General features: G+C 42.0%; 1 protein-coding gene across 2 annotated transcripts in view; it reads left to right on the forward strand.

Moving 5' to 3' along the window:
• Window positions 1-24235, forward strand: part of ST3GAL3 (ST3 beta-galactoside alpha-2,3-sialyltransferase 3) — a 215402-nt gene that overhangs the window by 86896 nt on the left and 104271 nt on the right. For both annotated transcript variants that reach the window (XM_088835219.1, XM_088835220.1), the window contains one exon: window positions 4945-4992. In XM_088835219.1, coding sequence (XP_088691345.1) covers window positions 4945-4992 — 48 coding nt within the window. The remainder of the gene's footprint in view (window positions 1-4944; window positions 4993-24235) is intronic.

Genomic DNA, 24235 nt, shown 5'->3' on the forward strand with positions numbered 1-24235 from the left:
CAATAAGGCTAGTTAGCACATCCATCACTTCCCATAGTTACCTTTTTTGTATGTATGTGTGTGATGATAACATTTAATATCTACTGTCTCAACAAACTTCAAGTATACAGTGTGGTATTGTTAACTATATAATGCTTAGCTTTATAGATGTTTTTATTTTACCTGTTACGCTGTAAGCTACTTGACAGAACAGTTTTTTTTTTTTTTTTTTCCATTCATTCTTCCATCTCTAGGGCATACCTATGGTGGCTAGCAGAGTATATGTGTTGAGTGTGTGCCATGACGGGTAGTACCCAAAACATAGCTTATTCACCCCATAATATGACCTTTGGAAGCCTCTCCAATGACTGGAAAGACTGGGCCCTGTGCTCCACCCTCTCTTTATATTCTTTTTACCCACTTCAGAAACCAGACGCAGGAAACATCTGACCATAATAAAAGGCTTCTAGTCAATTCTAGGTTTCCTCACTGAACAAAGTCATGTTCAGCAATGCTCTGTTGTGCTTTGGTCTGGAATTCTGTTTGGTCACTTATGTAGCACACCACATGGCCGCCTCTGGCCTCAGAGCCAGGAACAGCTGGAGCCCGGGCTGCTTGAAATAAAAATGACATACTTGTTAGCCTAAGAGGGAGAAGTCTGGATATTCTTGCTCTGCTTCTTGCAAAACAAACTTTTCAATTTGTTTAATACTGAATTTTCCCTTTAGCTGTCACAGTGGTTTATAGCTCAAATGATCTTACATCCTTCAGAATAAACACAAAAAAATGAATGGCCAAACTGATTCTTAAATCTCTGCCTTAAATGCTCAAAGCAATATCCATCCAAGTTACACAAAACATGATATATGTCCCTGACTTCCTCCTGAAGTTTCTGTCCTCTCACTTGCGTCTTCTGCAGTTTAAAGACACACACTCTTGGGAGCATTCCACGACCACTGGAAATAATATTTACAAAAACTCTGACTCTTTCTTTCCAGTAAGACTATTATCTGTTTGGTGCTTGCTTCTTACACATCCTTATCGTGCTTTATTTCTAAGTGCCTATTAACATCTCTGCCTCCTTGGCTAGAAGGGAAAGACCAGCTTCTATCTGCTGGATAGGATAGATCAGATAGGATAGATTAGATAGACCAGCTCATATCTCTAGTATCACCAGGCCTGGCACATAATAGGCCCCTGATAATATTTGTGAGAAGGAAGGAAGAAGAAAGGAATTCTTAAAAAGCTGGTCTATTTAGGAATTGAGGTTACTGAGGTATAGTTAAGTGTTATGCATTGTAAGGAAAGGGAAAAGCCAAATAGCTTGTCAGCACATATAGTGAATCAGGAAGGCGATCAAGAACCTGCCATCCTTTTGCATTGGTACCAGTGAGTTAGAGGTTAAAATCCTAGAGCTGGATTAGAAAGTTTTTTTCTAACTTTTTTCCCTCTGATAATACAAGTTACATATTCACTATAGAAATTTTTCAAAACTGCAGGAATAAATATCATCTATAATTCTTTCACCCAGAGACAACCATTGTTCACATTTAGGTTTATTTTTTTTCCTTTTACTCTTAATGTTTTAGTCTTTTAGTTAACGTGTAGCCTTTTTTCTTTTAGAAAAAGGTTGAAAATTTTGAAAGAGATTATTTCAGAACTGCTTGTGTGTACAAAGACAGTAAATTGCAATTGGAAAAATACTTGTCAACTGCAATAAAAATTTGAGATGGTGTTACTGTTGCTCATCTGGGCAGTCAGCTTCTCAGAAAGGCTTTGCTAATCTCCTCCAGGTGGCTGTGATCCCTCACCTAGAAAGCGCCTGGGGCCCTTTCCTTATTCCCCCTGCACTTCTTCGTGGGAATGCTTTCATCTTCCAAGTATGAGGCTGGGCTTGAACCTGTGAATCTTTCTGTTACAAGGACATGTCAAGGTTGACTTGAACTGAATGAGAATCTCTGTGCAGAATAGATCTCTCCCCTCACCAGTTTGTGAAATGTCACTCAGATAATATCATCTTTGAAAGGTAGCGAAGACATTTACTAGTTTATTCCTTTGTTTAATGAGCATGTTGACCACTCTGTGTGTCAGTCAGTGCACTTGACATCAAAGCCTCAGAATGAGTAGACAGCCCTTGTCCTCAGGGGATGTGCAGTTTAATGAGAGAAGAGCAAGAGTAAAACAGGGTTATAACAACATCAACATGTTGATGTTGTTAAATCATTACTCTTTCATATTTCTATATAATTTTCTTTAGAATTTCACAAAATTTTGTTACATACAGTTGTTTTGAAAAAAAAATAATAAAATTGCAAAGGAAAAAAAAAAATAAAATAAAATGTCTTCTCTTCAAAAAAAAAAAAAAAAAAACAGGGTTATAATGCACTGTGACAAATGCCATAATAGCAGCGCAGTGATGGCCTAAAGAGAAGGGGCAGAATTGACCAGAGAAGGCTTTAAGAAGAGGAGGTGATCTCTTTGGGTCTTAATAGAAAAGTGGGAGATTTTCTATGCAAGCAGGCAGAGAAAACAGTATGTCAGATGTCTGAAAACAGGAAGGTGAAGATCTCTTTGGAAAAATAGAAACAGTTTAGCATATCTGGAACACGAGGTATATTACAGGTCATAAATGAGCCAGAATGGTAAAGACCTTGAAGGTCAGAGCTTGGACTTTATCTTTCAGGCTCGAGGAAGCCACTGAAGCTTTTTAATCAAGAGCAAAGAGGTAGTCAGGTATACTTTTTAGAAAAGTCACACAGCAGTATAAAAGATGATGGAAGTAGGCTAAGTTGGAGGTTAAGCGTGGATAAAGGGGCTATCAGAACACTCCCAGCAAAAGAAGGATAGGCAGATATCCACAAAAGGCAAAGGTGGCGCTAGTGGTAAAGAACCTGCCTGCCAATGCAGGAGACATAAGAGATGCAGGTTCAGTCCCTGGGTCAGGGAAGATCCACTGGAGGAGAGCACGGAAACTGCAGTATTCTTGCCTGGAGAATTCTCATGGACAGAGGAGCCTAGTAGGCTATAGTCCATAGGGTGGCGAAGAGTTGGACATGACAAAGTAACTGAGCATGCACCAGGTGTTATTCTGGTAACATATCAGTGAACAAAGCATCCATAGTGTCTGTCTTTATGGAGCTTATAGTCTAGCAATGGGACACATGTAACTTCCAGTTTTGATAACTCTTGTGTCAGATTTCCATGTACAGTACAAAGAAAATGACGTATACCTGAGTTCTGAAGGATCCTGCTGGGGTGGGATGCTCTCTGGGCTGTACCAGAGCTTCCTATAGGCAGCCAGCTAGCATTCCTTTGTAGTGAGTGAGCCTTTTGAATATGATCCTTTTTGAGTCTAGGGTCTCTGGGGTTATATTGGGCCTTAAATTGTCTTGGTGTCCCTTGTATCAATAATTTGCATTTATTGAGCTGTGTGTTGGCTCTATGCCATCATTTGTATTGGCTCCTGTTGTCGGAAACAGCCATAAATGATTCACAGTTGTTTATCATATAATAGAAATGTTGCTTCAACATAGTGCAGCATCTCCATTTATTAAGACCTATAAGAGGAATTTCTTTCTGATCACTGTATGGTGTTTGCTTTTCTACTTCTGGTTGCTCTGAGGCACCCTGTCCAATCCTGCCTCAGGTCTCCACGCAGGACCCCTCTGCCTGGAACGTCCTTCCCTTCTTTTCGGGTTTAACCCCTCCGTATCCTACATATCCATCAGCTTGTAGTTCAGGTGTCACTTCTTTAGGGAAGCCTGCCCTAACCAATTGGAGAAGGAAATGGCAACCCACTCCAGTACTCTTGCCTGGAAAATCCCATGGACAGAGGAGCCTGGTAGGCTGCAGTTCATGGGGTCGCTGAGTCGGACACGACTGAGTGACTTCACTTTCCCTTTTCACTTTCAGGCATTGGAGAAGGAAATGGCAGCCCATTCCAGTGTTCTTGCCTGGAGAATCCCAGGGACGGGGGGCTGCCGTCTATGGGGTCGCACAGAGTCGGACACGACTGAAGTGACTTAGCAGCAGCAGCAGCCCTAACCAATTAGCACTCCCCTTCCACACTTTTAGTGCTTCTTCCGCATTCTTTGTTGTTGTTGTTTTTACTTCATCAGTTTTCAGTTGAATAAGTTGTTGTTGGGTCACTTTTTTTCTCTCAGACTGATGACAGATCCATGAGGGTAGAGATCATGCATTTTTGTGTGTGCCTGGATTGCAAAGCCATAGTATAGTATCTTGCATGTAGTAGATGCTCAATAAATATTTACTGACTAGTTGAATAAATGAATGAATGACTGTACTGTGAGCCCTCAATCTTGTTCATGTTCTCCTTTATTTAGCTACTTGGGCGCTCAGACTTCTTAGATTCAACCTGTAGTGTTTGGTTAGGTCCTCATGGCATGCATTTTTGTGCCTTAACATTCCCCTGACTGTGTAATATTTTTCCTTCCTTTGATTTCTTCATTTTTAAAATTCCAGTGTATACTGTAAATTCCTATAAGTCACTTGATGCCTTTTGGGGGAGGAAATAATAAACAATTGGATATAATAATAGAAAAAGAGAGTAAATCAAAGGAAAACGTTGGTGCCTTTAACCCAATGCAGGAGGGACGTTTTCTTTTGCTTTGTTTTAATTTTATTTTCACTGTGCGAAGGAAAAAGAAGTAAACTTGTCCCCTAATTTGGCAGGAAATGCTTCTGAAGAATTTGGGGCATGTCTCTGCCCTGAGATGTTCCTCCCAGTGACAGGAGGCTGGGGCTGGGCTCAGCAGGGCCTCCTGGCCCAGTGGATGGGTGGGACGGACCTGTGGAGGCTGTCTGTGCAGCTGATTCCAGTCCTGTTGACCTTTCCTTGGGAGAAGGTTTGGGCAATGCCAGTGAGAGCTTGCTTTTTTTGTTTGTTTTTGTTTTGTTTTTACCGTAAGAAGGAGAAAGAAATGAACTTGTCCTCTTGTGTTGCAGATTCAGTGGTTCTTTCCTTTGACTCCGCGGGACAAACGCTAGGCTCAGGTACCAATCCCTTCCCCTCTGTCATCCTTTCTGCTCTCAGCACTGGCCACAGTTGAAGTGGAGCCTAATGAAGTTGGGGAGGGGGTGTCTGGGGAGGGCACTGGAATATCTCAATATTGTGGGAAGATCTCAAGAAGCTTTTCTAGGGACCTGCGGTCTGGGAAGTAGCAATGGGGTGCAGCATCCAGAGGACTTTGCCAGTTGCTTTAAATGTGTGCAGCAAAGAGTTTGCGGTAGATGCCCCTCCCTCATTCAGGGTGGTCCAGGGTCATAGAAAAGATGTCTGTTTCCTGTGCACACATCCTGTCTCAGAGAGAGATGGGCAGAGGCCACTGAAAGACACCGAGCTCTGGGCACGCAGGAGCAGTGGACCATCAGGGTCTCCAGGAACATGCTGGGCTGGTGAGAGCATCACAGCTTCCTGAGGACACACACCCTGTTGCAGTTTCACAGGCACACCCCATAAAACTCAAATACACACCTCCTGGGTGTACCCCTCCTGTGTGTAGGGGCACGGTACTGTGCACACATGCTGAAGCACTCCTATGCTTCCCTGTGTCGACAGTGCAGGACGCAGAAATCGACACCCCCGCCACTTTGATTCAGATCACCCAGGCTTAGTGGAGCCCAGCTCTCCCCTATCTCAGGCTGTCTGCCTGCCCCACAGCACTGTGCTGTTGGCAGTGAACAGAAAGGGAAGATACTGATTCTTCAACTTACTGCCATTGCATCCATATGGGAGCCTCAGAATGACTTTACCTCATGAGGAGAGCATCTCCATGCGTCAGGTCTTAATTTTTACTTGAAGATGGTGGTCCTTGTACCATAGGTGCTGCCTGTGAGTAACAGGGAGACTTTGCTGGCCTGTTAAGGGCAATTAACCCATTTTGCTATGGTTGACTGCAATAGATTGATGTTTCACAATGCAGCTAAGAGGTTCAGGCCACTGTAGTGTGCCAGCACTAAAAACACCAAAGCCAAGTGCTTAACACACTTCTTGCAAGGTGGATAGTAAGTACATCTTTAATTATAAATAAGGAAACCTAATACTCAAAGAGTCAAAGTACCCTGTCCAGGGCCACTCATATCTATCTAACCCTAGAGCCTATACTCTCTGCCTTGCCATCTTGCTGTCTCATACCTTGATACCTGATGCTCCACTGAAATGCTTTAAGACAGAATGGACAGATAGAAAGAGTTTTGAAATAGGCACAAAGTTGTGTCAATTCACATAGGAAGAGATGAATCAATTTTATTACATTTATTACAATTTATTACATTACAACTTTATTACAAAGTAAAACGTCTGTTAATCAAAAGATACCATTAAGAGAGTGAAAAGGCAGAGTGAAAAAAGATGTCTGTAACATAAATAGCCAACAAAGGACTTGTTTCCAGAATAAAGACCTACAAAGATCAATGTGAATAAAGAAGCAACCCTGTATAGAAACAAGCAAAAGACCCAAATAGGCCCTTCACAAAAGAGGAATCCAGATGGCCAATAACCTAATGAAAAGGTCTTCAATTGTATTAGTACTTAGGGAAATGCAAATTAGCATTTCAAGCACAAGCTAGAATCAAGATTGCCGGGAGAAATATCAGTAACCTCAGATAAGCAGATGACATCACCCTTATGGCAGAAAATGAAGAAGAACTAAAGAGCCTCTTGATGAAAGAGGAGAGTGAAAAAGTTGGCTTAAACTCAGCATTCAGAAAACTAAGATCATGGCATCCAGTCCCATCACTACATGGCAAATAGATGGGGAAACAGTGGAAACAGTGTCAGACTTTATTTTTTGGGGCTGCAAAATCACTGCAGATGGTGATTGCAGCCGTGAAATTAAGAGATGCTTGCTCCTTAGAAGGAAAGTTATGACCACCTAGACAGCATATTAAAAAGCAGAGACATTACTTTGCCAACAAAGGTCCATCTAGTCAAGGCTATGGTTTTTCCAGTAGTCATGTATGGATGTGAGAGTTGGACTATAAAGAAAACTGAGCACTGAAGAATTGATGTTTTTGAACTGTGGTGTTGGAGAAGACTCTTGAGAGTCCCTTGGACTGCAAGGAGATCCAACCAGTCCATCCTAAAGGAAATCAGTCCTGAATATTCATTGGAAGGACTGATGTTGAAACTGAAACATTAATATTTTGGCTACCTGATGTGAAGAACTGACTCATTTGAAAAGACCCTGATGCTGGGAAAGATTGAAGGCGGGAGGAGAAGGGGATGACAGAGGATGAGATGGTTGGATGGCATCACCAACTCAATGAACATGAGTTTGAGTAAACTCTGGGAGTTGGTGATGGACAGGGAGGCCTGGCGTGCTGCAGTCCATGGGGTCGCAAAGAGTCGAACATGACTGAGCGACTGAACTGAACTGAGATACCACTGCACATCTACCAAAATAGGGACACTTGAAAAGCCTGATAAAAGGTTGGTAAGGATATAATGCAGTGGAAACTCTGAGTCTGCTGTCAGTGGGTAAGTTGATCACAACCACTTTGGAAAAAACTGGTAGTGTCTAGCTAAATCTGAATATATACATACCCATGACCTGGCATTTCCTCCCCTAGGAAATATATTCCCTGCATAAATAGTTACATATATATACCATAATATATGTATAAGATACATGTGTAAGAATCTATCTCTGTCACTGAAAGCAGCTAAAGGCCTGGACATTTAGCAGCTATTTGAAAGATTCTGAAATATAAATAGTAGTAGACAGATTGGAGGAAAAAACTAGAATTAGAAGTACTACCACGCTGGCAGTGGATTTCTGATTTTCCTCTGGTATCCCATGTCGTGTACTCGAGGCGTCCCCAAACCTGAGCACAGAGCAGACACCAGGGCACAAGTGGAGAGAATTCCAGAAAACCTCTAGTTATGGCTCTGGCTGGGAAAGGGGATCTAAGGCTCAAACAGAGGGGGACAGCCCAAAGGTCATTTTTTCTGTTTTCTCGTGCCTTAATCCCCAGTCTGTTCCCTGAGTGGTGACGATGGCAGTGCCCAGTAACAGCAGTGGGGCCTTCAAGCACCTAAAACCGAAGAAAGGAAATATTCTTCTTTGATCAGAATTCCCTTCTGTAATCCCAAGAGGGTGGGAGAAAATCCAGTTGTCTTTTCTCTCTTGGCCTTCTTGCTGCTTGGTTCCAGATTTGGGTACAGTTTAGGAAATGTGCGGCAGAAAGTGGTAAATAAAACCCCAGCTTTGGGGCCAGAGGGCCAAGAAGGGGAGGTCCAATAAACTGGGAAGTACAAGGAGATGGCAGAGAGGAAGGAGTTCAGGCAAGTGACTCCATAATGTTGTATGTGAGCTTCTGGGCTAACCCTGGGCTGTGCATGTGCGCGTCTGATTCCAACCAACACACCAAAGACTCAGAGACCTAAATTAAGGGACGGACCAGCCTAGACACTGGGTGGTGCACACAGAGGACACTGCTGAACAGGCTGTGAAAATAGAACTGGCATTGAAACCACAGCTCACAGAAGGCCGGTCAGAACGTGTCACCTAAATCCAGCCTGGTTGATTGTCTGGTGAAACAAAAATATCAGCATTCTCCACTGGATTTAAATCAGACCTGGATTTAAAGAAGATTTAAATACGATTCACAACATAATATTCAAAATACATAAGATACAATCTAAAATTAATTATCATATGAAGAACCAGGAGAATCTCAACTTGCCTGGGAGAGACAATAGATAGATGCTGATGCTAGGATGACACAGATGTTGGAATAATCTGACAGACTTTAAAGTGGCATTTATACAAATGCTCCTGGATGCCTTTCTCCATCTCTTCCATCTGGCTGTTCCTGAGTTGAATCCTTTTATAATAAACTGGTAATCTATAAGTAAACTGTTAAAAAAAATGCTCCCAAAAGTAAGGATAAACACTGTTGGCATGAATTTAGATAGAAAGTGTTAGCAGAAAAAGAAAAAAAAATTGTATATATAACGAAATGGAGATATAAGAAAAAAATACAATAATTGAAAATTTTAAAACTCTGCTGAATCGGCTCAATCACAAAATGGAGATGATGAGCAAAGAATCAGTAAACTTGAAAATAAAGCAGTAGAAACTATCCAGTCTGAATAATAGAAGAAAAAATGTCAAAGAAGTTGGACGGTAGTGTCTCAGTAACTCATGGGACAGTACTGGAAGGTTTACAGTCTGTGTCATTGGAGTCCCAGAAGGAGAGAAGGAGTGCAGTACAGAAGAAATGTTTGAAGAAGTAATGGCTTTAACTTCCCAAATTTGGTGCCCAAATAGGATTTATCCTGGGAATGGAAAGCTGGTTCAACATTCAAAAGTCAATCAGTGTTTTCTACCATATTAACTGTCTAAAGAAGAAAAACTACATGGTCATGTCAATTAATAAAGAAAAAGCATCTGATAAAATTCCACAACTACTCATGATAAAACTTCTAAGAAAACTTAGAGGGGAACCTTTTCAATCTGATATAGGGCATCTACAAAAAGCCTACAGCAAACATCATACTTTATGGTAAAACTGCTGCTGCTGCTAAGTCACTTCAGTCGTGTCTGACTCTGTGCGACCCCATAGACGGCAGCCCACCAGGCTCCCCCGTCCCTGGGATTCTCCAGGCAAGAACACTGGAGTGGGTTGCCATTTCCTTCTCCAATGTGTGAAAGTGAAAAGTGAAAGTGAAGTCGCTCAGTCATGTCTGACTTGTAACAACCCCACGGACTGCAGCCTACCAGGCTCCTCTGTCCATGGGATTTTCTAGGCAAGAGTACTGGAGTTGCTTGCCATTGCCTTCTCCAATGGTAAAACTGCTCTCCCCCTAAGATCAAGAACCACTCCTGAAAGTCCTAGCCAGTACAGTGAGAAGGAAAAGAATGAAAAAGAATCCAGATGGAAAAAGAAGAAATAAAACTAACCCTTTTCATAGGTGACATGGTTTCCTACATGGAAAATCCCAAGGAATCTGTTTTTAAAAACTGCTAGAACTAATAACTGAGTTTAGCAAGAAAACAGGATGCAAAATCAGAATGCAAAAAATTAATTGTATTTCTGTATGCTAGCAATGAATAACTGGAAGTCAAATATTTTTTTAAAACTGAAAACAAATTATGGTACCCCCCCCCAAATAAAATGCTTATGTATACACATGATGAAATGTGCAGGGTCTGTATGCTGAAACCTGTTTGTCCCCCATATTTTCTTCCTCACCTGCTAAACTATTCAAGCCACAAACCTCGTGATCACCTTGATTGTTCCTCTTCCTCACCCTTTCCTACCTTTCTGTCTTCATGGTGTGTCCTTCTTCTTTCGAGCATCACTGTCCATCTTATCCCCTGCTTAGAAAAGTAAACATCTCTTAACTGGTCTGTCTGTGCTCACTGGTTGCCTCCCAGTGGTCCGTTCTCTATGTTGTAGTCAGACTCATCTTTTATAAATGTGAATCAGATCATATCTTGTTCTACCTGAAATCTCTCCAGGTCCAAACTCCATTAACTACAGTGTCCTACTCCAATTTCTAATTATCTCAGCACTTTCATTTTTGTTCATTTGTCCCCTCGCTGCCCTCAAGCCACATTGGTATTCCTGCCATTCCATGAATATGCCAGGTTCCTTCCTACCCCAGGAAGGAACTGGCTGCTTCTTCTGCTTATAATGCTTTTATCTTTCATTTTGCATAATTGTCTCAAATCTCTGTTCAAACATCACTTCTGCAAGAAGGCACTCCCAGAACACTATTACCTGCTTATTTACCTTCCTTCAAATTATTTATTTACCTTATTTAGTTATCCACCCCTTCACCCTGCCCCAACTAACATGTAGGTTTCATGTGGCCATGGACCTTGCCTTTCTCGTTCATGACTGTGTTCCTGAAACTTGGAACAGTACCCAGCACATAATAGGTGCACAGGAAATATTTATTGAAGGAAGGAAGAGTAGAAACATAGAAACATTATTTAGGATATAATAGAACATTGTCCAATGTCCAATGGCATGTCCATACAGTGGAATACTGTGTAGCCATTAGAAATGATGGTGCAATTTTATTTTTATTGACATAGAAGATGTTAAGGGTATTGTTGAGTGAACAAAATAGGAACAAACAGCATGTATATTGAAGGTACATGAAAGTAAAATTATATATGCATACACATATATTTATGAGAAGAGATTTCTGGGAAGATACCAAAATGCTTGCGGCAAATAGCTTTAGATAATGGGAGTTTTGAGTGATTCTTACTTCATTCTTTTTAAGTTTTTTCATTTGGATTTTTATAGTTAGCTTGTGTTATTCCTAAAACTGGGAAAGATAAAATTATTTTTGTTTGGAGAGAAGGACTGTATCTGTGCTTTGTTATTATTTGTATATATCCACCCAATGGGTGGGGCTTCCCTGGTGGCTCAGATGGTAAAGAATCTGCCTCTAATGCAGGAGGCCCCTGGTTTGATTCTTGGGTTGGGAAGATCCTCTGGACAAGGCAATGGCGACCCACTCTAGTATTCTTGCCTGGAGAATTCCATGGACAGAGGAGCCTGGAGGGCTACAGTCCATGGGATAGCAAAGAGTCAGACACAACTGAGCAACTAACACATGCACACCCACACAAACACTGGACAGTAAGCTCCGTGAAGTTTCAGATACAAACTGCAGAGTGAGCCATTTTTTCTATTTCCTGTCCCAGCTGTTCTTTTGACTTGCTCTCACTCATAATCTTGCCGCTTAGCACAACATGCCCTGGCGTGGTCTGGGCATACTTGATATCATGAATAGAATTGAATTTACTGTCTGCTCAGCTCTAGACATCTGCTTTCCTTCCCAGGGCAGAGGAGAGTTGGTGCATGGCCTCTCAGCCTGTGTTGGGATGGGGCTTCTACCTGCCAGTGGAGGTCCCAGACTGCTTGGGTGGAGGGCACATAAGCCCTGAGGGCCTCGTCTTATCAGGACCTGCTCTCTCGGCCTCTGCCCTCCCCCACACCAGTGTACACCCGTTTGAGATTGGGCTTCAGTTGGTGAACTTCTAACTTTACTGGGTCAGTTAATTTAGTCCAGGTCAGTGAATTCTTTCTGTGTTTATTTTATATAACCGCTTTTCCTATTTTAGTTTGTCTTTGATTAATTGATCCTACATTATGATTTATTTTCCTGACTTGATGTGGGAGCTGTTTGCACTTTGGCCAGCCCCTCTTGGACCTCTGTGGGACTCCCATGGTTCATGTGTGGGCATGGCTAGGCCTTCTGACACCACCCTGGAGCCAGGAGTGGGAGGCAGGAGTAGATAATTGCTCTCATGGCAGCTCTCCTAATGTGAGGGTCTGCTTTTCTTATTTCCTCAGAGAGTCAGTGTAGCATAATGTAAAGACAAGGAGCTGCAAAGTCAACCCTGGGTTGGTTCAACAACACCCCAGCTGGTCCGTGTACTGGTTGGGGATCTTGAACATGTTATTTCTTGTCTCCAAGACTCTGTTCCCTCCTCTGTAAAATGGAGAAAATACCCACCTCGGAGTTGTAAGTGGAGAAGGAAATGGCAACCCACTCCAGTGTTCTTGCCTGGAGATTCCCAGGGACAGCGGAGCCTGGTCGGCTGCCGTCCATGGGGTCGCACAGAGTCGGACACGACTGAAGCGACTTAGCAGCAGCAGCAGCAGCAGCAGGAGTTGTAAGAGTTAAACTGATAGTGAAGGTGAAAGTTCTGAAAGCAGTGTGAATTCACAGTAGATGCTCAATAAATAGTCATTCCATCAGTTCTTCCCTTTGGCATGTCCCACAGTCCATTTGCAACTATTGCCAACTTTCTCCTCCACCCAAGCCAGGACATATATTACTTATGTTTAATATAGCCTGTGACTTTTATTGGAGGCTGTACAGTGCCTTTTCTTTAGAAAAAAGGGATCTATTTTGGTTAGGATAGGTCTTCATTCCATTTACCCCTATGCCCTTTGCACTTAGCAATTCATCATAGCTCAGAGACTGGAGCCAAAGACCCCCTTGAAAAAAGATCTGGCAGCAGAGTTCTTCTCTTATGTACTTGGACTTTTCTTGCCTGATGGCCTATCCTGCTTTTCTGACTTTCGTGCATTCTAATAAGAAGTGCTGCAGTTTTCTGATAGAATCAAGGCCATGTTTTTATCCCTTATACTAAACTTCATCTACTTCAGTAATATTCCTCAAGCTGGCCTTCCTGGGGAATATTCATTGTTGTCATCAGCCTAAGCATCTGCTTTGTTTTCAAAGCACAGTGACCGCACATAGGAATTTGTGGTGGCTCTTTACAATGATCAGAGGAGGTGGATCACTAGGAACTGAAAGGGCCAGTCACCCAATTGACTCATAGTGTGCACCTGTATTCCCTGAAAGTCCATTTTGGGGCTCAGTGGCTTGAGAGTGGGGCTGGAATAGGACACTTTCTTTCAGGGAGCTCCCCTTCATCCTAGAAGAGGATATTACTGTATAGTCAGTACCCCAGCCACTTATACATGAGAGCATAAGTAGAAGGTGATAATATCTGGACCCCCTGCTGAGATAAGCAGGAGGGGACCCAGGGTTATTTAGACAGAGAATCATGAAAACATTTTTAATTTCCTTTACATTATACAATTATGATAAACAAAATACAAAGTGGTATGGAATGTATTAAAATTTCAAATAGCTGTAAAACAAAAATATTTTTAAGTTTTTAAGTTAAAAACTTGAGCTTGTTTCAATATTTATTAATTTTTGTCTTGGCATTTATGCCTCTCAGGTGGTCAGTTTTCATAGTTTCCAAATATACTTAAAGAGAATTGCGTTCTCCACTTGTCAGGTGTAAGGTACTCCTGTTTTTCAGCTAGTTCAAATTTATTTATTCATTGTTCTGTTCAGATCATCTGCTTTCTCACTGACTGTGTAAGCCTGGTTTTTCAGTGGTCTATGACTTTCCCGTTATGATGACAAGAGACCCATCATGTCGTTCTCCTTGTAATCCTTTTAATTTTGCCTGATAGAGACATTATTAGGTACATACACACTTTAGTGCGTGGCCTCCTTTTGTCTGTGTCCAATTTCTGAACCTTCTAGGAGTTTATATGAGTTCAGAACACCAACTTACTGCTTTGAAATGGCAATGGAAGAGTTAATGGTTAATTTCAAGACTTGAAGCATTTGAACAGGCACTTTATGCATTCACAAGTCTGACTTGGTACAGGTGCAGGAAGAGAAGAACAGAGATTTGCATCGTTCATGCACTACACACCTGGAGCCAGGCAAGGGACACACATGCACTCCTTGGTTAGGGGTTTTTATAATGCCGGGCTCTCCAGCCTGGCTGAGGCAGGCAGCCTAAACCACCAGACTAAACATCTCTCCTTCACTGTGCAGCTGTGGCATTGCTGCTCTGACACCTGTGAGGAGAGGACCTTCAGCTGTGTATGTACATCAGCATGTGTTGTGTCTGGTGACTTCAGAGTCCCAGGGTCTTCCATTCTCATTACAGATTTGGCATCCGTTGACTGCCAGAGAGAACTGGGCTTTACTGCCAGCTTGCCCAGAGGTGAATTTTCCCTGAACAGTTGGTACACTCAAAATAGCATTTCCATTGTATAAGCTGAATTCACATGCTACTTCAAGAACACGTTTGTATACAGTGAGATATTCTGGCTGAAAAGTGGTACTGCTTATTAAGGTGGGACATATAGGAGAAGGCTATGCATGTGTGCAGGTGGTGTGGTGAAAATGAACTCTGTGAGGCAGCCTGAGTTTCAGGTCACTATAGGTATCAAAGTGGAGCTGTCAGCTGGATGCCCAAGTCTGGAGCTCAGGAGAAAGGGTTGGGCAGGATTGAGAGGTTTGGTATGGGTACAATGGGAAGATCATTGGGGCAGGCTAAACTGAACAGTTAAGCATGGTGAAGTCTAGTTGAAGTCTAGACCAGATAAGGAAAAAGTGAAAAGAGGAGGAGAAACAACTGAAAAATAGACAAACTATATGGGAAAGAAGAGTTCTTTCAGACATTGAACTATAGATGGCATGGGACCCTGGTCTTTGAAAGAAGGGAAATAAATTAGGTTAACCCTATAATTGCCCGAGCTAATGGCCTACACAGGATTTCCAGACCACAGCACAGGAAAGGAGAACCCAAATGGAACCCAAGAGTCTTCCTAAGAGGAAACAGAGTTGAGAATTTGTATCCTGACTAAGCTAGCAGGAAGAGTGAAGCTGACCGAAGGAGGTATGCTGACATTCCAGTCACCTTCGGTCATCTCTGAAACCCTGCACCCGGGCCCTTCCCACACTTTGGTTATGTGAACCTCCAAATAGCTGTATTTACCTAAGTTAGTACAATCAGTATGTTGAACATGCAGGAAACATCAGGGGTTAATCACAGTCACTTTCATTGGTCTCTCTGTGTCCCCTTAAGATGTTTTCAGCGTGGGAGGTCCAGAGAATTTTTTGGTACCTCTGCGGTAATAGAAATCCCATGGTCGTATTGAGTCACCAATTCCAAAATTAGTGTCCCGCCTTACGTAATAGCATAGCTTTCGGCTCATTCAGAGCTGCAGTGACTCCCCCTCCAAGCACAGGGTTTAGAAGCAGTGGTGCTGACCCAGGAGGGGTCTGTACCCTGTTTGTCCTCCTCTCTCCACTGTACCCCAGTTTCCAGCTGTGGTTTCGAACCTCTGTGGAGTTGGCAGGGAAGGGAGAGAGAGGATGAGCAGAGAAGACATAAGATAGTGTGGGCACGCCCTGGACTGGCCAGTGTATAAAGTTGACCCTCGTGGGGTCTCTTGTAGATGTTTTGCAGACCCCTCCAGCTGGGGACCTCTCCCCTTCAGGTCCCCTGATGTGGGCAATGCATTCGCCAGAGCCTTGTCACTCACTCGTGGTGTAGCTCCTGGGACTCTCGGAATCTGCTCTAATTTCTGTCTGTTGAGGACCCAACAGCCTCCTGGGCAGATCTTTAGGAAAGGATCTAAAGCCACCCCACACCAGCATATTCATACATCCTTTTCTGCAGCAAATTCTGGGAATACAGGCCATGTCCTTTGTAGTCAACGTATCTGCCAGTGTAAGACAGAGTTTACATTGCTGCCTGCATCCGGGCCATGGACATACTTCAGTTGATCCTCATAATCTTTAATTTTTTCTTGAATCTATTGCCAGTATTTACAAACTGAGGAATTTTACCATAAAAGATCCAAATTCTTGACTTAAAAAACCCCGGAAGATGTGACAACACCAGGTCTGCCTTACTGCCTGGCATAGATAGCTAGAGATGGGAGAGGCTGTCCCCTTTGACGGGGCATGGAATCACCAGAGGGACTCCATTCCCTCTTGACTCTGTGACCTGAACCCCAATGTCAGTTGCTGTTTATCACTGGACTCATGCAGTTACATTTTCTTAAACTACAGACTAAATGTGTAATACTTCTGGTGCTTATGTTTCTTAACAGAGAAAACAACAGATAGCCCAGAAGAACCATGGAAAGGAGGGATATAATTTATTTAGAAGCACAGTGTGTTCTTACATGTTTAATGTGCAGTTAGTCTGTATGAGTATATAAAACACAACTTAAGATGTCATTGGAAAATAACCCATAATTATAATCATGGTTACTATTCAAAAATATGTGGTGAAGAAGACATTTCAGCTTTCAACAAGTAAGTTATGTGACTTGCTGAAGAAGGGCATTACACTCATCCTCTTCCTGGGTTTATGTTTTGTTAATACTTGGCCCTGACTTTTCAGTTTGCAACAAGGGGAAAACATCCTCTGGCCTCTTTGGAGGAAGAATCAGCCAAAACATGGATTCACTGTATGTCCGAAGGTGTCTTAGCGCATATCTGATAAGGAGTAATGGGATAGTTCCCAAGGTTATGGCCACATGGAGAAAAAGAAACAGGTGTTGGCAAATTAATGAGGTTTTCTTTTTGATAGAAGGGTAAAACCAGATTGTTGAAACAGTATTCAACTTTGAAACTAACTCTTTTGGGAAATTTTGTTTTCAGTTTATTTTTAAAATTGAAGCCTTATTGATTTTTATAAGTACCTGATATATTAAGCAAAATCTTTTTTGCATTTATCTGAATTAGAGCAAAACCAGAATTATCTTGAGGAAAGGCTGTCACCTGCCCAAGTGTCTTCTCTTGGGATCCCCTTCATGGATCATAGCCTTGTTGTGGTGAAGGGGCTTGCATAACTCAATGAAACTATGAGCTGTGCTGTGCAAGGCCACCCAAGACAGATGGGTCATAGTGAAAAGTTCTGACAAAACGTGGTCCACTGGAGGAGGGAATGGCAAACAACTCCCGTATTCTTATTGTGAGAACCCCATGAACAGTATGAAAAGGCAAAATATATGACACTGGAAGATGAGCCCCTCAGGTCGAAGATGTCCAGTGTTCTACTAGGGAAGAACGGAGGGCAGTTACTAGTAGATCCAGAAAGAATGAAGCGGCTGGGTCAGAGCAGAAATGGTGCTCAGTTATGGATGTGTCTGGTAGTGAAAGTAAAGTCTGTTGCTATAGAGAACAATATTGCATAGGAACCTGGAATGTTAGGGCCATGAATCAAGGTAAATTGGACATGATCAAGCAGGAGATGGCAAGAGTGAAGATAGACATCTTAGGAATCAGTGAACAAAAATGGACAGAAACGGGTGAATTTCATTCAGGTGACCATGGTATCTACTACTGTAGGTAAGAATCCTTTAGAAGAAATGGAGCAGCTCTCACAGTCAACCAAAGAGTCTGAAATGCAGTCCTTGGGTGCAATCTCAAAAAGACAGAATGATCTCGGCTCATTTCCAAGGCAGACCATTCAACATCAACATCTAATGGCAGGAAGTGAAGAGTAGTCCAAGTTTATGCCCCAAACACTGATGCTGAAGAAGCTGAAGTTGACCGGTTCTATGAAGACCTACAAGACCTTCTAGAACTAACACCAAAAAAACAGATGTCCTTTTCATCATAGGGGATTGGAATGCAAAAGAATGAAGTCAAGATATACCTGGAGTAACAGGAAAATTTGACCTTGGAGTACAGAACGAAGCAGGGCAAAGGCTAACAGAGTATTGTCAAGAGAACGCATTGGGCATAGCAAACACCCTCTTCCAACAACACAAGAGACAACTCTACACATGGATATCACCAAATGGTCAATACTGAAATCAAATTGATTATATTCTTTGCAGCCAAAGATGGAGAAGCTCTATACAGTCAACAAAACAAGACCTCAGATCATGAACTCCTTATTGCAAAATTCAGGCTTAAATTGAAGAAATTAGGGAAAATGACCGCTAGGCCATTCAGGTAGGACCTAAATAAAATCCCTTATGATTATATAGTGGAGGTGATGAATAGATTCCAGGAATTAGATCTGGTAGACAGAGTGCCTGAAGAACTATGGACAGGGATTCATAACACTGTACAGGAGGCAGTGACCAAAATCATCCCAAAGAAAAAGTGTGAAAAAAGAGAAAGAAAACAGCAAGAAGGCAAAGTGATTGTTGGAGGAGGCCTTACAAATAGCTGAAGAAAAAAGAGAAGTGAAAAGCAAGGGAGAAGGGGAAAGATAATACCCATCTGAATGCAGAGTTCCAGAGAACAGCAAGGAGACGTAAGAAGGCCTTCTTCAATGAACAATGCAAAGAAATAGAGGAAAACAATAGAACGGGAAAGACGAGATCTCTTCAAGAAAATTGGAGAAACCAATGGAACAGTTCATGCAAGGATGGGCACGATGAAGAACAGAAACAGTCAGGACCTAACAAGAAGAGATTAAGAAGAAATGGGAAGAATACACAGAAGAACTACACAAAAAGGTCTTAATGACCCAGATTACCACGATGGTGTGGTCATTCACCTAGAGCCAGACATCCTGGAATGTGAAGTCAAGTGGGCCTTAAGAAGCATTATGACAAACAAAACCAGTGGAGGTGATGGAATTCTAGTTGAGCTATTTTAAAATCCTTAAAAATGATGCTGTTAAAGTGCTACACTCAATATGTCAACAAATTTGGAAAACTCAGCAGTGGCCAGAGGCGTGGAAAATGTCTTTTCATTCCAATCCCAAAGAAAGGCAATGCCAAAGAATGTTCAAATTACCATACAATGCACTCATTTCACATGCTATTTAAAGTGAAAAAGTGGAAGTCGCTCAGTCGTGTCTGACTCTTCAACCCAGGAAATGACGCAGGAATTCTCCAGGCCAGAATAGTAGAGTGGGTAGCCTATTCCCTTCTCCAGCAGATCTTTCTGACCCAGGAATCAAACCCAGGTCTCCTGCATTGCAGGCAGATTCTTTACCAACTGAGTCACCAGGGAAGCCCCCATGCTAGTTAAGGTTATGCTCAAACTCCTTCAAGATAGGCTTCAGCAGTACATGAACCAAGAACTTCAGATGTACAAGCTGAGTTTAGAAAAAGCAGAGGGGTGGTGGGATGATTTGAGAGAATAGAAACATGTATATTATCATATGTGAAACAGATTGCCAGTCCAGGTTTGATGCATGAGACAAGGTGCTCAGGGCTGGTGCACTGGGATGACCCTGAGGGATGGGATGAGGAGGGAGGTGGGAGAGAAGTTCAGGATGGGGAACACATGTATACCTGTGGCTGATTCATGTCAATGTATGGCAAAAACCACTACAATATTGTAAAGTAATTAGCCTCCAATTCAAATAAATAATTAATTTAATAAAAAAGGCAGAGGAACTAGATATCAAATTGCCAACATTCACTGGATCATAGAGAAAGCAAGGGGATTCCAGAAAAACATCTATTTCTGCTTCATTGACTACAAAAAGTCTTTGACTGTGTGGATCACAGCAAACTGGAAAATTCTTAAAGAGTAGGGATTACCAGACCACCTTACTTGTCTCTTGAGAGACCTGTATGCAGGTCAAGAAGCAACAGAACTGGAAATGGAATAACTGACTGGTTCAAAACTGGGAAAGGAATACAACAAGGTTGTATATTGTTACCCTTATTTAACTTATATGTGAAATGCTAGGCTGGATGAATCACAAGCTAGAATCAAGATTGCAGGGAGGGATGATAACAATAACCCTGTATACGAGACAGCAAAAGAGACACAGATGTATAGAACAGTCTTTTGGACTCTGTAGGAGAGGGCGAGGGTGGGATGATTTGGGAGAATGGCACTGAAACATGTATCTTATCATATATGAAATGAATCACCAGTCCAGGTTCGATGCATGAGACAGGATGCTCGGGGCTGGTGCACTGGGATGACCCAGAGGGATGGGATGGGGAGGGAGGTGGGAGGGGAGTTCAAGATGGGGAACACATGTATACCCGGGGCGGATTCATGTCAATGTATGGCAAAACCAACCAATATAATATTGTAAAGTAATTAGCCTCCAATAAAAAAAAAAGATTGCAGGGAGGGACATGAATCTATGACTGATTCATGTTGATGTTTGACAGAAAACAACAAAATTCTGTAAAGCAATTATCCTTCAGTTAAAGAATAAATTAATTTTAAAAATTAAAAAAAAAAAGAAAAGACCAAAGTGTGAAAAAGCCTTACCTGCCAAGGAATATAAGTTAAGGAATATGAACTCAAGCCTAAGCACAGTACAGAGTACCATGATCACACTGGGTGCTTTTAGAATTAAAAAAAAAGATTGCAGGGAGAAATATCAGCAACCTCAGATATGCAGATGATACCACTCTAATGGCAGAAAGCAAAGAGGAACTAAAGACCCTCTTGATGAAGGTGAAAGAGGAGAGTGAAAAGGCTGGTTTGAAACTTAACATTCAAAAAGCTAAGATCATGGTATCCGGTCCCATCACTTCATGGCAAGTAGGAGGGGAAAAAGTGGAAGCAGTGACAGATTTTATTTTCTTGAACTCCAAAATCACTGCAGATGATGACTAGCGTGAAATAAAACAATCTGCTTTCTCTTTGAAAGGAAAGCTATGACAAACCTAGTCAGGGTATTAAAAAGCAGAGACATTACTTTGCTGACAAAGGTCCATATAGTCAATGCTGTGATTTTTCCAGTTCAGTTCAGTCGCTCAGTCGTGTCCGACTCTTTGCAACCCCATGAACCACAGCACGCCAGGCCTCCCTGTCCATCACCAACTCCTGGAGTTCACTCAAACTCATGTCCATCGAGTCGGTGATGCCATCCAGCCATCTCATTCTCTGTCGTCCCCGTCTCCTCCTACCCCCAATCCCTCCGAGCATCAGACTCTTTTCCAGGGTGTCAACTTGTCGCATGAGGTGGCCAGAGTATTGGAGTTTCAGCTTTAGCATAAGTCCTTCCAATGAACACCCAGGATTGATCTCTTTTAGAATGGACTGGTTGGATTTCCTTGCAGTCCAAGGGACTCTCAAGAGTCTTCTCCAGCACCACAGTTCAAAAGCATCAATTCTTCGGCGATCAGCTTTCTTCACAGTCCAACTCTCACATCCATACATGTCCACGGGAAAAATCATAGCCTTGACTAGACGGACCTTGGTTGGCAAAGTAATGTTTCTGCTTTTCAATATGCTATCTAGGCTGGAGTAAGCGTCTTTTAATTTCAGGGCTGCAATCAGCATCCGCAGTGATTTTGGAGCCCAAAAAATAAAGTCTGACACTGTTTCCACTGTTTTTCCATCTATCTCCCATGAAGCGATGGGACCAGATGCCATGATCTTTGTTTTCTGAATGTTGAGCTTCAAGCCAACCTTTTCACTCTCCTCTTTCACTTTCATCAAGTGGCCTTTGAGTTCCTCTTCACTTTCTGCCATGAGGGTGGTGTCATCTGCATATCTGAGGTTATTGATATTTCTCCCAGCAATCTTGATTCCAGCTTGTGCTTCTTCCAGCCCAGCGTTCCTCATGATGTACTCTGCATATAAGTTAAATAAGCAGGGTGACAATATACAACCTTGACGTACTCCTTTTCCTATTTGGAACCAGTCTGTTGTTCCATGTCCAGTTCTAACTGTTGCTTCCTGACCTGCATACAGGTTTCTCAAGAGGCAGGTCAGGTGGTCTGGTATTCCCATCTCTTTCAGAATTTTCCACAGTTTATTGTGATCCACAGAGTCAAAGGCTTTGGCATAGTCAAGTAGTCGTGTACAAATGTGAGAGTTGGACCATCAAGAAGGCTGAACACAGAAGAATTGATGCTTTCAAACTGTGGTACTGGAGAATACTCTTGAGAGTCCTTTGGACTGCAAGATCAAACCAGTCAATCCTAAAGAAAATCAACCCTAAATATTCATTGGAAGGACTGTTGCTGAAGCTGAAGCTCCAATACTTTGGCCACCTGATGCGAAGAACTGACTCATTGGAAAAGACCCTAATGCTGGGAAAGACTGAAGGCAAAGCAGAAGGGGGTGACAGAGGATGAGATAGTTAGACAGCATCACCAATTCAATGGACATGAATTTGAGCATACTCTGCAAGAGAATGACAGGAAGCCTAGCATTTTGCAGTCCATGGGATCAGAAAGAGTTGGACATGACTAACTGAACAAGAACAGCAAAATTCTCTTGGGAGGCAAGTCTCCTGTTGAGTTATGTGTCCTAGTTGGTACATCTTCAGTTTTAAGATGAATGACTCTCCCTGCAGCTCAGCTGCTTATGAAAGTGTATAGTCTGGCCTTAATTGGGCTTGCAGAGTGACTTTTGTAAAGTTATCAGTGTGTGTAATTTCCCTCTTTTGGCCATTCCTTGTTCATGTATGGATGTGAGAGTTGGACTATAAAGAAAGCTGAGCACCGAAGAATTGATACTTTTGAACTGTGGTGTTAGAGAAGACTCTTGAGAGTCCCTTGGACTGCAAGGAGATCAAACCAATCAATCCTAAAGGAAATCAGTCCTGAATATTCATTGGAAGGACTGATGCTGAAGCTGAAGCTCCAATACTTTGGCCACCTGATGAGAAGAACTAACTCATTTGAAAAGACGCTAATGCTGGGAAAGATTGAAGGCAGGAAGAGAAGGGGATGACAAAGGATGAGATGATTGGATGGCATCACCAACTCGATGGGCATGAATTTGAGCAAGCTCCAGGAGTTGGTGATGGACAGGGAAACCTGGCAAGCTGCAGTCCATGGGGGTCACAAAGAGTTGAACATGACTGAGCGACTGAACTGAACTGCTTATTAAAGATGAAGTTCTTTGAAAGCTGTGTGCTGCTTGGCCTTTTCCAAACAGTTGTTTAGGCTTGGTATTCTGTTATCATCCTCAGATTAAGCTAGGCCAACTTTGAGCTATTGAGTTGGCCAAAATGGTCATTCGGGTTTTCCGTAAGATGTTATGGGAAATCCCAAATGAACTTTTTGGTCAACCTAATACATTCCTAGACCACCTTATTTTAATTTAGCCACTCTACACAGACACACACACGTACTTAGCACTCATTGACAAAGCTATATAAAACAAGCAATTATATGACACTCCCTATCATCTTTTTATACAAATATCTCTGAGGACCCAGAGGAAACTTCCCTAAAATCTTAGTATTAAGATCTGGGATTCTCCTGGTCTATTTTATTGACACTATAAACCATTATAACAGTGCTTTGTGTTTAGTTTTATCTGTGAGAAATCTTGGGGATATATCTGTAATCCTCTCCCAGCAAGCACATAAAACCTTAGGACATGCACTTTTTAGTATTTCTATCCTGGCTGCTTTTTATTGTTTTTTCCTTTGCTTATTTCTCCTTTGGCCTACAAGATTTTAAAAAAGATTTTTTCCTTTTTAAAATCTTGTACTTTGTAAAACTACTTCAACTTTGTTTTAGAATGAGGCAAAATATAGAGAAATTAAGTACAATATTCGTGATTTACCATTTGTTACAAACTTATTGCCAATTTGTTTTTAGATTTCATTTTAAATTTCCTATCCTTTATGAAATCAGATCTTTTACTGCTTTGTGATTGTCATGGAGTGAATCATTAATGTGAATTTGAAGATCCCTTGGCTGCCATATTTTCACCCCATAGTTAATGTGACTGATTTAGTATAAATCTTTTTTTAAAAACTAGAGTATAGTTGTTTTAAAAATGTCAGTTTTTATTATACAGCAAAGTGAATTTCAGCCATGTGTGTACATATATCCCCTCTGTTTTGGATTTCCTTCCCCGAGCACTGGGTAGGGTTCCCTGTGCTATACAGTAGGTTCTCGTTAGTTATCTGTTTATACACAGCAGTATATGTATGTCAGTCCCAGTCTCCCAATCCATCCCACCACCCCAGCACCTCCCCCTTTGGTATCCATCCATTTGTTCTCTACGTCTGTGTCTCTG

The sequence above is a fragment of the Moschus berezovskii genome, chromosome 4 (assembly GCF_049115385.1).
Source record: "Moschus berezovskii isolate FMDL1 chromosome 4, NW_MosBer_1.0, whole genome shotgun sequence".
NCBI lineage: Eukaryota > Metazoa > Chordata > Mammalia > Artiodactyla > Moschidae > Moschus > Moschus berezovskii.